The sequence below is a fragment of the Coregonus lavaretus genome (genome assembly GCF_964263955.1).
Source record: "Coregonus lavaretus genome assembly, chromosome: 17".
Classification (NCBI taxonomy): Eukaryota; Metazoa; Chordata; class Actinopteri; order Salmoniformes; family Salmonidae; genus Coregonus; species Coregonus lavaretus.
In genome coordinates, this window is record NC_140004.1 from 24106845 (window position 1) to 24121058 (window position 14214).

Consider the following 14214-nt stretch of genomic DNA (forward strand, 5'->3'; position numbering starts at 1 on the left):
TTCTCTTGAGCATTGGACCAGTAACCGAAAGGTTGCTGGTTCGAATCTCTGAGCCGGCAAGGTGGAAAAATCTGCCCCCTTGAGCAAGGCAGTTCATCCCCAACAACAACCGCTCCCAGGGTGTCGATGACGTCGACATCAATTAAGGCAGCCCCCCACACCTCTCTGACATTTCGGTTGAATGAATTCAACTGACTAGGTATCCCCCTTCCCTTTCTTATACCGAGGCTGAGTTGAGTATTGGTAACTGGTCGTGTGATTTGCTAGCAATAACATTGAGTCACCATCAGTCGATACTTATAAAAATGTCAATTCTAAAAACGCTTAAATCACAGGAGGTTGGTGGCACCTTAATTGGGGAGGACGGGCTCGTGGTAATGGCTGGAGTGGAATCAGTGGAATGGTATCAAATACATCAAACACATGGTTTCCATGTGTTTGATGCCATTCCATTTACTCCATTCCAGCCATTATTATGAGCCGTCCTCCCCTCAGCAGCCTCCACTGGCTTAAATGTACCTATGTTTGTCCTGTACAACTGCGGTCCTTCTACGGGGTGCTGAAATTAATAATTTTCATTAAAACTTTGATCGAATTCAACCACCGACTTTTTCCTCATTTGTGTTGCTCAACTCATCGCGAATGAGCTTGTGCCAATTGAATCTCAGCTTGCGTAGCTAGTACGTCAAGGCCGCTACGTCTCCTGTTGAGCAAAACACATTTTTAAAAAGTTGGTGGTTGTGTTCGATAAAGGTTTTTATTAAAAGTATGAATTTAAGCACCCCACCCACGGAAGGGCCGCAGTTGTACAGAGCAAACATAGACCTGTAAAGGTCAGCATTTTTAGAATTAGACTGCTGGTGACTCAACGTTGTTGCTAGCAAATCGCGCAAACAGTTATCAATACTCAACTCCGCCAAGAGAACAGGGTTGAGCGTTCCTCAGCTAGTTAGCTCTAAGTATCATTGACCACGTATGTATGTTAGATAGCTAAGTTAGCAATGTTATGAATACAACTCACATCTGCTGTTGACATCAGGATACGATTTGAGAGCAGTAGTTTGCTCCAAAGTCGTTATAGCTTTGACTGCATTCTGACAGTGAATTCAGAGCCATTCAGTGGCTAGCTACACTACAAACATAATTTTATCAGGTTCCCGTGAAGCAATTGTAATGACAGTCCACCACAACATACCAAAGAGTTTCCTGATTAGCAAGGGGTAGTCTGTGTTTAATGTCATTGTGTATTAGAAAGACAGTTTGAAATCATTGTGATGGGATTTTGCCAATGGTTGAATGGGGAATTGGGCTTCCCGTGACAGATACACTAAAACTCTAGCCAGTGTGTTACGGTATGTATAACTACTGCAGCTCTAAGTCCCACAGCTACAGTACTATGTGTGAAAATGCTGGGACAGGTAACCCCTGTGAGTGAAATAAATATTTCAGTCTGGGAGAATGAAAGTGTGAAGAAAGAAGTGGGAGCTCCATGTATAATAATTATCCCGGTGACATCTAAAGTCAGTTGTTTTATTATTCACACACACTGAGATCAGATGAGTGCTGATTTAACACTGTCATATCAGAAGGGCTGGATTACACCCTGCACTGGCACTTTCTCTTTCACATGAAAAGCAGAGCGGCGTTGAGAGGGCACGGGGTGAGGCGTTCAAATCGTTCCTTCATATTCCATGTAGCATCAACAGGCGGTGTCATCACCCTGCGGTGTTGAACAAAAGCGCCATGCCTTGTCAGGGTGACAGTATGGCGACACTGGCTACTACTCATACTGTATAATTACTGATGTGCTGCTGTAATTAAAGTCCCCCGTCACAGTCCTCATAGCCCTCCACTCCCTCCCCTCCCCACACACTGACCTTTACCAACGCAAACACCGTCTCATTGTCTCAGCTCGCCCTATACACCTTCCACAGGGATACAGGTAAATGTCTGTGTGCATGCGCACGTCCAAGTGCGCGTGCATGTACAGTATGATCAGATTTATGTATGCCAATACCATAAACCTCAACTTCAGCACAAGTACCAATCAAATGTTCTTCTTCCAACTGACAAGATGGTGTGTTGTCATTGTGAATTTAAGCCCTTTAGATTGGAGGAGATTGAAGACCCTTGATGGGCAGATCATAATGATGCAGAAGATGGAGTTGGATACCCTTGACACAGAGCACTGCCACTCTACCTCCGCTTCCCTTTGAGCTTTCAGTCCTGTCTGTCAGTCCTCAGTAGAGCAGACAGCCTGAGACAGGGAGTGGAGGAGTGATTCTGCAGAGGGCTGCTGTTTGTTTAACATGTCACTGAAGCAGCAGTGTTGTCTGTGAAGGGCCAGATGGAGAGGAGTTGTGGCTGTGGGCAGCATGCCAGCTGAAAAGACACTCCGACACTCCTACAGTGCTCTGACAACAGCAGTGCATGAGCAACGGGTCGCAAAGTACTAACTCACATCTACAGCTGTGCGGTTTCTACCTTTCATAGGCACACTACCACACACACACACACAGTATTTAATCTTAAAGTGTAGACGGGGGTTCAAGAGTGTGACAGAATTCCATTTGCAAAGAATGAAGCCTGGGAAGGCAAAAATGGAGTCACACTAACACACATTCATACAAATCGTTTCTCTTTCTCACTCATACAGACGCACACACACACGCATACATACAGTGGGGAGAACAAGTATTTGATACACTGCCGATTTTGCAGGTTTTCCTACTTACAAAGCATGTAGAGGTCTGTAATTTTTATCATAGGTACACTTCAACTGTGAGAGACGGAAACTAAAACCAAAATCCAGAAAATCACATTGTATGATTTTTAAGTAATTCATTTGCATGACATAAGTATTTGATCACCTACCAACCAGTAAGAATTCCGGCTCTCACAGACCTGTTAGTTTTTCTTTAAGAAGCCCTCCTGTTCTCCACTCATTACCTGTATTAACTGCACCTGTTTGAACTCGTTACCTGTATAAAAGACACCTGTCCACACACTCAATCAAACAGACTCCAACCTCTCCACAATAGCCAAGACAAGAGAGCTGTGTAAGGACATCAGGGATAAAATTGTAGACCTGCACAAGGCTGGGATGGGCTACAGGACAATAGGCAAGCAGCTTGGTGAGAAGGCAACAACTGTTGGCGCAATTATTAGAAAATAGAAGAAGTTCAAGATGACGGTCTATCACCCTCGGTCTGGGGCTCCATGTAAGATCTCACCTCGTGGGGCATCAATGATCATGAGGAAGGTGAGGGATCAGCCCAGAACTACACGGCAGGACCTGGTCAATGACCTGAAGAGAGCTGGGACCACAGTTTCAAAGAAAACCATTAGTAACACACTACGCCGTCATGGATTAAAATCCTGCAGCGCACGCAAGGTCCCTTTGCTTAAGCCAGCGCATGTCCAGGCCCGTCTGAAGTTTGCCAATGACCGTCTGGATGATCCAGAGGAGGAATGGGAGAAGGTCATGTGGTCTGATGAGACAAAAATATAGCTTTTTGGTCTAAACTCCACTCGCCGTGTTTGGAGGAAGAAGAAGGATGAGTACAACCCCAAGAACACCATCCCAACTGTGAAGCATGGAGGTTGAAACATCATTCTTTGGGGATGCTTTTCTGCAAAGGGGACAGGACGACTGCACCGTATTGAGGGGAGGATGGATGGGGCCATGTATCGCGAGATCTTGGCCAACAACCTCCTTCCCTCAGTAAGAGCATTGAAGATGGGTCGTGGCTGGGTCTTCCAGCATGACAATGACCCGAAACACACAGCCAGGGCAACTAAGGAGTGGCTCCGTAAGAAGCATCTCAAGGTCCTGGAGTGGCCTAGCCAGTCTCCAGACCTGAACCCAATGGAAAATCTTTGGAGGGAGCTGAAAGTCCGTATTGCCCAGCGACAGCCCCGAAACCTGAAGGATCTGGAGAAGGTCTGTATGGAGGAATGGGCCAAAATCCCTGCTGCAGTGTGTGCAAACCTGGTCAAGACCTACAGGAAACGTATGATTTTTAATTCCTTAAAAATCATACAATATGATTTTCTGGATTTTTGTTTTAGATTCCGTCTCTCACAGTTGAAGTGTACCTATGATAAAAAATTACAGACCTCTACATGCTTTGTAAGTAGGAAACCTGCAAAATCGGCAGTGTATCAAATACTTGTTCTCCCCACTCCACTCGTCTACTGAATGACACCTCATTTTGTTCTATTTTCAGCCTCTTTGCATTCTGTGGGAGGGTGAAGGACAGAGGGCCTAAAGCTGTCTCGGGTCATTACGCCACACATTTTCTCTTTTAGTTCAGAGAGAAAGAAAGAGCTCTGGTGCTTTACAACAGCGGGATAAAACTGACGGGTTAGACAGGGCTTCCTCTCTGAGCAGATCGGAGTGCTTTCTGGCTATGGGCTTCCAGAGGCCGGGCTGCTCAGCGGTGCGTGGGGCGGTGGGGTGGGTGCAGCCGAGCCAGCCGAGCCTGTCAACCTGACGGGCCCATCCGGAGGTGCAGCCATGGTGAGGGATGATTGATGATAAACATGTACTCACACAGGATCTAAATGCCAGCACGCTCCTGTGATTTAATTCCCCCTCCCTCAGCAAACACACAGCCTTTACTGATTGATCTTATGCCTGTGTAAACCAAACCCCCTCTCCTCTCTCTCCCTAAAGCCAATGACAAGCGTGTGAGGAGTGTGAGAAGAACTGCCATTATAATAGTCACAATGCATTTAGGTCTTCTAGACTGGTTGGTAACAGAGGTTAAGAAAAGTTGCATTACTTATTGATTACTTCATTAGGCCATGATCAGCTCTATGTCATTCCACTCAAGCACATATACCAATTGGAGACCAGCAATGTTCATAATTGATTATTACCACGTGTAACAAATAGATCCAGGCAAGCCAGTATTTCATACAACTGACTGTTGAAGAACTTAAGGCTGTTATATCTTTGTTTCTTTATTTTCTTTGTCTGTACCAGACGAGAAGAACTTGAATCTTGATTTTTCTTTATGCAATCATCATAGAATTACAAATGTATCATCACTGCTCAATCATCCATAACTAGCCAACTGTATTACTGCCACATCCCTATATCAAACACAGACTTGTAAAGCTAGGAGGGAGTCATTACACTTTTTTCTGACCAATTGGCAAGATAACATTGAATAAATGTATTTTGTATTTAATTAATGTAATATCTATTTCCTCATTAATTAGAGCACTATGGTGAAATTGCTACAGATCCCATGTAGCCTGACTGAGAATAATCTCAGAGCCATGTACTGTACAATGGCTCTGAAGAATATGTGACAAGACTGTCTCCTAGTGGTGATCAGGGAGAGGATAACAATTCAACCACTGCTTAATTGACTCACACCTGACCAAAAAGACTGATCCTTGACAATCAGATCTGGGACTAGACAGAAGCGGCAGTGTTGTAGTGCAAGCAGAAGCTAACCAAAGCATCAGATATAACATTGTGTGTAATAGGCTAGACTATGTGCAATAATCTGGCTCTGGATTAACCATCCCCCAATCAGAGACCACAAAGAGGTCATTGTGCTGGCCTATCAAAAAGAGAGAGGGGAGAGATTTTGGCAATGGTTTTCGAGTGCAGCTTGCAGGCCTGTTCTCTGTCTGAATAGTTATTTCACACTGTTTATTTAGATGCACCGATGTATTGTGATTTATCTGACATCAAACAGAACCACCACAATGTTTCTTCGCCTCTTCCATACCATTCCCATCAACTCCCACCGTGGAAATTGCTTTGACGCTGCTGGACTCTGTTCAATTTAAAAAGTACTCGGAAGTTTACGGACGAGAGCAATGTATCAACATTTTTGAGCCATGAGAATGTGTTGGAGAATTGATTGATACAATCAATATGATAAATCAATGTTACCTTTGTGAAACAAAAATAAACTTACCTAGAAATCAATAAAATACTTCCCTTGATCTCAGTCAGATGAGCTGTGACCTGTGACTTGAGATGAGCTGAGATGAGCATTAAAAATCTATCACACACACACACAGGCACACACACACCCAAACACATGAATGTACACACTTAAACACACACACACACTAAACACACAGCTAAAATACAGCTCTTTCTGCCTAATCATTCAGCCAAGATGCAAGTTGGGTGCTGAGAGGAATGGCCCCCCTACTCAGCCTCTGTGGGTGAGCAATGTGAAATCTATGGTAGGTCAAACCACATGCCCCAGACAATACCACAGATAAGACCTGGCAAATCTTCTACCTTACCTTCCTCAACCTTACATTGATCAACTCTGCTGATGCACAATCAAATCGAGAAACAAATAAATTATTCAGCAAGCCATTGCACATAGATACTAATACCAAGTGGACACCCATTTATGTAACTCAGACTTGTGCACAAGTCTCCCATAAATATTCAGTTCATGTGCAGATCTTTAACCCATTAACAGTATATGTGTAATACAAAACCATGCACTGTTCTGTTTTGGAGTGAACTTAGCTGTGTTTCTATTCTCACATATCCTCTTGTCCAGTTTGAGGTTAAGATGTAGTGGGTGGTTCAGACAAGACTCACCTTGGGCCACTTGGGGTTGAGTAGACGGGCCTTGACAGCGTCATCCAGGGCAGCCTGGTAGCGTCCCAGTTTGAGAAAGGCTGCTGAGCGGTTGCTGTAGAGGATGCAGTTCTGTGGGTCGGCTCGCAGGGCATCGCCATAGAGACTCACGGCAGCCTGGAAGTCACCGCGTTGGCACGCCTCGTTGCTCTGCTGAACTCTCTCCATGAACTCTGCCTTGCTGAGGCCACATCGGCCCCCTTCCTCTTCAGCTACACGCCGTGCAGCTCTGCCAACTGTCCGTGAGCCGAATATCGAAAACTGGAGATAAGAGGGCAAAGAGGTGGTGAAGTTCCATAATTAGGCAGGCTGAAAATGTTGCACCAGTAGAAAATTATAACCTTTCAGAGTAAGGCAGATCAAAAGGATTGCAAAGTGAAATCATTAAATACAATTTAAAGACGGAGATGAGAGCAGAAATGATAGTTTTCTGCTTTTACAGAGGATTTGGGTTTAATTTAACACTAAGAGAGCGCTTGTCCTATCATTGATTCAGCTAATTTCAAAGCCATGTTGGCAGACCAGCAGAACCCCCTGACTCAGCATGAAATAAACAAAGACAATATCTTCAGGGAGTAGTTCACAATAAAACAACTAAAGATTTAGAATTACTCCAGTACCATCGCAGATACCAAAAATACAGCTCTGTTTCTTTAAAACTATTTAGGAAGCAGAGGAGACCAAAGTCTTTTTAGAAAATGACTCGTTTGGAAATGTTTTGTCAGCTGACCAGAGATGCTTTGTTAAGCGCATTATTGAATGAAAAAACTATCTGGATTGTCAATCTGATGAAGCCGCTTCCACAATACCTCATTCATACCACACCTCCTCCAGCTGAATTCTGGGATAGGACAGAGCGGCAGTCGGCCTGCCTGGTAATTACTTCCAGAGGGTGAGAGAGTGAAAGGGGAAGATAGGAGAGGAAGGATAGACGTTGGCTATGACTGAACTACATTCAACATCACACTATTGTGGAAAGTGTGGTTTTGTCATTCCACACTTTGCATCCTTTTCTTCTGCAAAATGTTAATCACGGCAATTACAGCATCAGTTAAGGCAGTAAAAATGCATGAAGCTCTGATCTGAACAAACTGTACGCTAACTACTGTCCTCTGTTAAATGTCCTCCTTCACTCCCAGTGCTATTTGGTTGCATGCTGCTTCTGAGTGTTACAACTGGAGTGAAAGCACGTTGTAGAAGGCTAAGATTGGGGAAATGTAGACTAAGTGGGAGTGTGCATACAGTAGCTGGTGCAGCCACCCACTGGTAAGAGCTGTTTATGATCTAAGAATGCACATCAACCATTGGTTAAAAAAAACAGACTGGGGCCTAGTGTGGTTTGGGGGCTGTTTTGTTGCTGTTCGAGTGCATGTGTTTGTCATTGCATTTGTGTTGTGAGCTTGTGCATGTGAGCTTTTCTCTGGGTGTCTGAAGGGGGAGGAACACTGGAAGCACAGTCAATTTTAAACACTTACCCATCATCATCGGAGACAAATTTGCATGTTTGTTATCAAAAATAATATACTGATGACAAATACCATCGGCCGTCATTGTATTCTTATCAACCACTTTCAACACAATCTAAATTGGCTAATGGATTTGTGATTGAAGGTCCCCTCTGTGATCTAGACTAGGGTACGTTCTGGTCTCTGGCCCAACACATCCTGGGGTATCTGTGTGGGCACTGCACTGGGCAGGAAGGGTGGAGAGTGAGGGAGAGAGAGCTGAGATAATGAGAACCTAGACAAGTAGGGGTCCCTATAGACCAGATGGAGAAAACTCTCTAACATGTCATTCACAAAGGACTACAGAACAGAATGAAGGAACACATATAGGCTACACACACACTAATGGACCCACCCATGCACAACAGGAGGGGCTGTGTAACCAGTGAGAGAAAGCTATTCAGATATTGAACTCAGGGTGAGTAAGACGGACACCTCCACCAGAGCACCAGTGTGGTAGTTTATGCCTTCCGACCAAAATGAAAACATGCCACATGCCAGTGATCACTTGATCTGCAACAAATTGAGAGCATAAAAACTGGAGGGAATATGAATTGTTAATCCATCAATCTAAGAATCAAACTCAATTTTGAGGTGCTTAGCAAATTCCTTAGCTGTGAAATGTTGCATGTAGAATCAAGAGTCCCACAGGCATATGGTTCACCAAGACTCTGTATTTACATAGTAATAACATTGAAAGATATACATAGTGTGGCTACACATTTGTTGCGCTTGTAACGCCAAGGTAGTGGGTTCGATCCCCGGGACCACCCATACACAAAAAATGTATGCACGCATGACTGTAAGTCGCTTTGGATAAAAGCGTCTGCTAAATGGCATATTATTATTATTATTATTGTTAGGCTACTGTAAATGTATACATATATTATTATTACAGAGAACTGTCTGCAGTTTCAGTCATTTCGAATACTTGCAAATCAACTCACAATAACAGTGTAGAAATCAAACTAAAATGATGTAGGCTTTGTGAAAAAGTAATAGCTTTAACAATGTTTCCCTGCACTGTTTCACCCTTGTAATAACTTAGTAACAATGTTTCCCTGCATTGTAGTTACATCGTGTCTCGAATTCTGATATGCAGCATTAATAGCGTCATCCAGGACCATTGTGAGCATTGCCCTGCATCCTTTATGTTAAAAACTGACTTCGTCGACTCATTTCATCTGTAGCCTAAGCATGAAAAATCGATAGAACGTTTAAGAAGTTCTCGCAGTGACTATATACAGTCGACAGTGCAATAGTTAATGTGATAGCTATTTGACAACTATTCACTAACAAAACGTACCAATATGGTATATCGTTGTAAGTCATGTGACTTTATAGCAGTTTTTGTGCTCTGTACCTTTTCCTTAAAAGTTGCTTGCTTCTCCATCCTGTGTTTGTAGGCTACTTGGCTTCTGCAGCAGGCTTCTCTCATCCCATGATAAAAGTCACTAAATACAATGCCAATGTATTCTTCAATACGTCTTCAATTCTTTCCGAAGGCTGTCCGGTACAAAAGTATTTTTTTGCGTTCTATAGAAACTTTTCTCAAGGAAAGTGCGCCATGTTGTCAAATTCTTTTTCTTTTTTTCTTGCCTTTTCCCCTGTTGCCATAGCAGATTTCTGTAATGCAGACGTATCTCGAGACAGTTTACTGCTGGCTACCTCGTGACATCAGAGGGTAGTTAGTTAGCCTACATTTTCTTTATTCCCTACACCTGTGTTTTTATTGGTTTAATGTGTGCTATTTATTATAATCCAAACCACGTTGAACTTGAAATTCATATAAAGAGTCCTCAATACATTACATTTATCAATATCCCCATGCATGCCAGACAGTTAGCAATGGCATAGCAAACACCTATGGTCAGCCACCCAGCTGTCATAAGCATAGCCGCAGGGAGTAGGGGTGCTGAGGGTGCTGACCAAAGGTGTTTGCTGAAAAATCAGGATAAAATAAAATAATAAAAAATTAGAAAAACATATTTTCACAAAAGTAGTGCACTGGGCCTTTACTAGTATTAGCTGACCAATATAGACCTCTGTAGAGCTGGCAACAACAAAAAAATCTGCATCTCCACTTTGGCAAAAAGGTAGTTGTATAATTAAGAACAGGATCTTGCAGGATTCAATAGTTGGAATTGTAAGAGTTGTTGCCCTGGCCCTTTCTCTGAGATTGTCATTCTAATGGAATTCAGAAAGAACAAAACCCTGTCCTCAAACATTTACATCAAAAGGTGCAAAGTTATGGGCAAAGACACAAATCATCCACATCAAATTATATATGTTTCTTGATCAAATAACATGGAAAACAACCACCTTTTTGTGCTGTGTTAATTTACCATCCTTACAAACCACGTAATGTAAATGTACATTACTGTATTGTACATAGGCTGGTCAACTAGGTTTGTACCTGTAGACTTTCCATCACCATGAAGAAAAACAATGCACAATACAGTAATTGAGTACATTGAGACATCAAGTGGTTTGTGATGATGTGATGTGATGATGTGCCTCAGTTGGTAGAGCATGGCACTTGCAATGCTAGGGTTTTGGGTTCGGGGGACCAGTACGAAAAAGTATGAAAATGTATGCACTCACTACTGTAAGTTGCTCTGAATAAGAGCGTCTACTAAAATGGAAAAGGAATGAATAGACCATTTCAGTTTTCACACAGAAATAAGTTGCATTTGCAAAGTGTTTCAAGAAACTGGAAAACATACAGTACTAGTCAAAGGTTTGGACACACCTACTTATTCAAGGGTCTTTCTTAATTTTTACTATTTTCTACATTGTAGAACAATAGTGAAGATATCAAAACTATGAAATAACACATATGGAATCATGTAGTAACCAAAAAAGTGTTAAACAAATCAAAATATATTTTATATTTGAGATTCTTCAAAGTAGCCACCCTTTGCCTTGATGACAGCTTTGCACACTCTTGGCATTCTCTCAACCAGCTTCATGAGGTAGTCACCTGGAAAGCATTTCAATTAACAGGTGTGCCTTGTTAAAAGGTCATTTGTGGAATTTATTTCCTTCTTAATGCGTTTGAGCCAATCAGTTGTGTTGTGACAAGGTAGGGGTGGTATACAGAAGATAGCCCTATTTGGTACAAGACCAAGTCCATATTATAGCAGCTCAAAACAGCTCAAATAAGCAAAGAGAAACGACAGTCCATCATTACTTTAAGATATGAAGGTCAGTCAATACAGAACATTTCAAGAACTTTGAAAGTTTCTTCAAGTGCAGTCGCAAAAACCATCAAGCACTATGATGACCGCCACAGGAAAGGAAGACCCAGAGTTACCTCTGCTGCAGAGGATAAGTTCATTAGAGTTAACTGCACCTCAGATTGCAGCCCAAATAAATGCTTCACAGAGTTCAAGTAACAGACACATCTCAACATCAACTGTTCAGAGGAGACTGTGTGAATCAGGCCTTCATGGTCGAATTGCTGCAAAGAAACCACTACTAAAGGACACCAATAAGAAAAAGAGACTTCCTTGGGCCAAGAAACACAAGCAATGGACATTAGACCGGTGTAAATCTGTCCTTTGGTCTGATGAGTCCAAATTTGAGATTTTTGGTTCCATCCGCCGTGTCTTTGTGAGACGCAGAGTAGGTGAACGGATGATCTCCACATGTGTGGTTACCACCGTGAAGCATGGAGGAGGAGGTGTGATGGTGTGGGGGTGCTTTGCTGGTGACACTGTCAGTGATACAGTGGGGAAAAAAAGTATTTAGTCAGCCACCAATTGTGCAAGTTCTCCCACTTAAAAAGATGAGAGAGGCCTGTAATTTTCATCATAGGTACACGTCAACTATGACAGACAAAATGAGAAGAAAAAAATCCAGAAAATCACATTGTAGGATTTTTTATGAATTTATTTGCAAATTATGGTGGAAAATAAGTATTTGGTCATTAACAAAAGTTTCTCAATACTTTGTTATATACCCTTTGTTGGCAATGACACAGGTCATTTCACACACTGTTGCTGGTATTTTGGCCCATTCCTCCATGCAGATCTCCTCTAGAGCAGTGATGTTTCTGGGCAACACAGACTTTCAACTCCCTCCAAAGATTTTCTATGGGGTTGAGATCTGGAGACTGGCTAGGCCACTCCAGGACCTTGAAATGCTTCTTACGAAGCCACTCCTTCGTTGCCCGGGCGGTGTGTTTGGGATCATTGTCATGCTGAAAGACCCAGCCACGTTTCATCTTCAATGCCCTTGCTGATGGAAGGAGGTTTTCACTCAAAATCTCACGATACATGGCCCCATTCATTCTTTCCTTTACACGGATTAGTCGTCCTGGTCCCTTTGCAGAAAAACAGCCCCAAAGCATGATGTTTCCACCCCCATGCTTCACAGTAGGTATGGTGTTCTTTGGATGCAACTCAGCATTCTTTGTCCTCCAAACACGACGAGTTGAGTTTTTACCAAAAAGTTATAGCTAGGCTAGGGGTTAAGATTAGGGTTAGGGTTAAGGTTAGGGGAAGGGTTGGCCAACACTCTAAGTAGTTGCTAATAGGCTAAAATTATAAAGTTGTCTGTGATGTGTTTGGGTTGCTACACAAAAAAAAAGGTGCTATCTAGAACCTAAAAGAGTTATTTGGCTGTCCCCATAGGAGAACCATTTGAAGAACCCTTGTTGGTTCCAGGTAGAACCATTTTGGTTCCAAGTAGAACCGTTTTGGGTTTCATGTAGAACCCTTTACACAGAGGGTTCTACGTGGAACCCAAAATGGTTCTACCTGGAACCAAAAAGGGTTTTACCTGAAACCAAAAAGGGTTCTCCTATGAGGACAGCCGACTAACCCTTTTGGAACCCTTTTTTCCAAGATTGTAGACGTTCGCGTTATACGCCCACCCATCCTACCCAACCAACCTACCTCCTTTCATTTTTGGCTTAAAGTACATGTACTACATGTAACAATTCAACAACGAACCGTCTCTTGTTGTCTAATTTATATTGACTGGGGCCAGCAAATCTCTTGTTGTCAAATTGACTGGTCCGTTGTTGAATTGACAAAAATAATCAGAATCACCTTTATTGTCAAGTACAGTTCTAGTCGGAAGTTTACATACACCTTAGCCAAATACATTTAAACTCAGTTTTTCACAATTCCTGACATTTAATCCTAGTAAAAATTCCCTGTTTTAGGTCAGTTAGGATCACCACTTTATTTTAAGGATGTGAAATGTCAGAATAATATAATTATTTATTTCAGCTTTTATTTCTTTCATCACATTCCCAGTGGGTCAGAAGTTTACATACACTCAATTAGTATTTGGTAGCATTGCCTTTAAATTGTTTAACTTGGGTCAAACGTTATGGGTAGCCTTCCACAAGCTTTCCACAATAAGTTGGGTGAATTTTGCCCATTCCTCCTGACAGAGCTGGTGTAACTGAGTCAGGTTTGTAGGCCTCCTTGCTTGCACACGCTTTTTCAGTTCTGCCCACAGGTGTTCTATAGGATTGAGGTCAGGGCTTTGTGATGGCCACTCCAATACCTTGACTTTGTTGTCCTTAAGCCATTTTGCCACAACTTTGGAAGTATGCTTGCATTGTCCATTTGGAAGACCCATTTGCGACCAAGCTTTAACTTCCTGACTGATGTCTTGAGATGTTGCTTCAATATATCCACAATTTTCCTTCCTCATGATGCCATCTATTTTGTGAAGTGCACCAGTCCCTCCTGCAGCAAAGCACCCCCACAGCATGATGCTGCCACCCCCGTGCTTCACGGTTGGGATGGTGTTCTTCGTCTTGCAAGCAACCCCCTTTTTCCTCCAAACATAACGATGGTCATTATGGCCAAACATTTCTATTTTTGTTTCATCAGACCAGAGGACATTTCTCCAAAAAGTATGATCTTGGTCCCCATGTGCAGTTGCAAACCATAGTCTGCCTTTTTTATGGCGGTTTTGGAGCAGTGGCTTCTTCCTTGCTGAGCGGCCTTTCAGGTTATGTCGATATAGGACTCGTTTTACTGTGGATATAGATACTTTTGTACCTGTTTCCTCCAGCATCTTCACAAGGTCCTTTGCTGTTGTTCTGGGATTGAT

At 42.6% G+C, this 14214-nt stretch overlaps 1 protein-coding gene across 1 annotated transcript in view; it reads right to left on the minus strand.

Annotated features, from left to right (window-relative positions):
* LOC311144604 (tetratricopeptide repeat protein 28-like) overlaps nucleotides 1-9529 on the minus strand; it is a gene marked incomplete at its 5' end in the record, with an annotated part of 335073 nt that extends 325544 nt beyond the window's left edge. Inside the window, 2 exon segments of the mRNA XM_084180641.1 lie at nucleotides 6593-6892; nucleotides 9500-9529. Of these exon segments, the coding sequence (XP_084036767.1) occupies nucleotides 6593-6892; nucleotides 9500-9529 (330 nt within the window).
* Between the last annotated feature and the right edge of the window lie 4685 nt (nucleotides 9530-14214).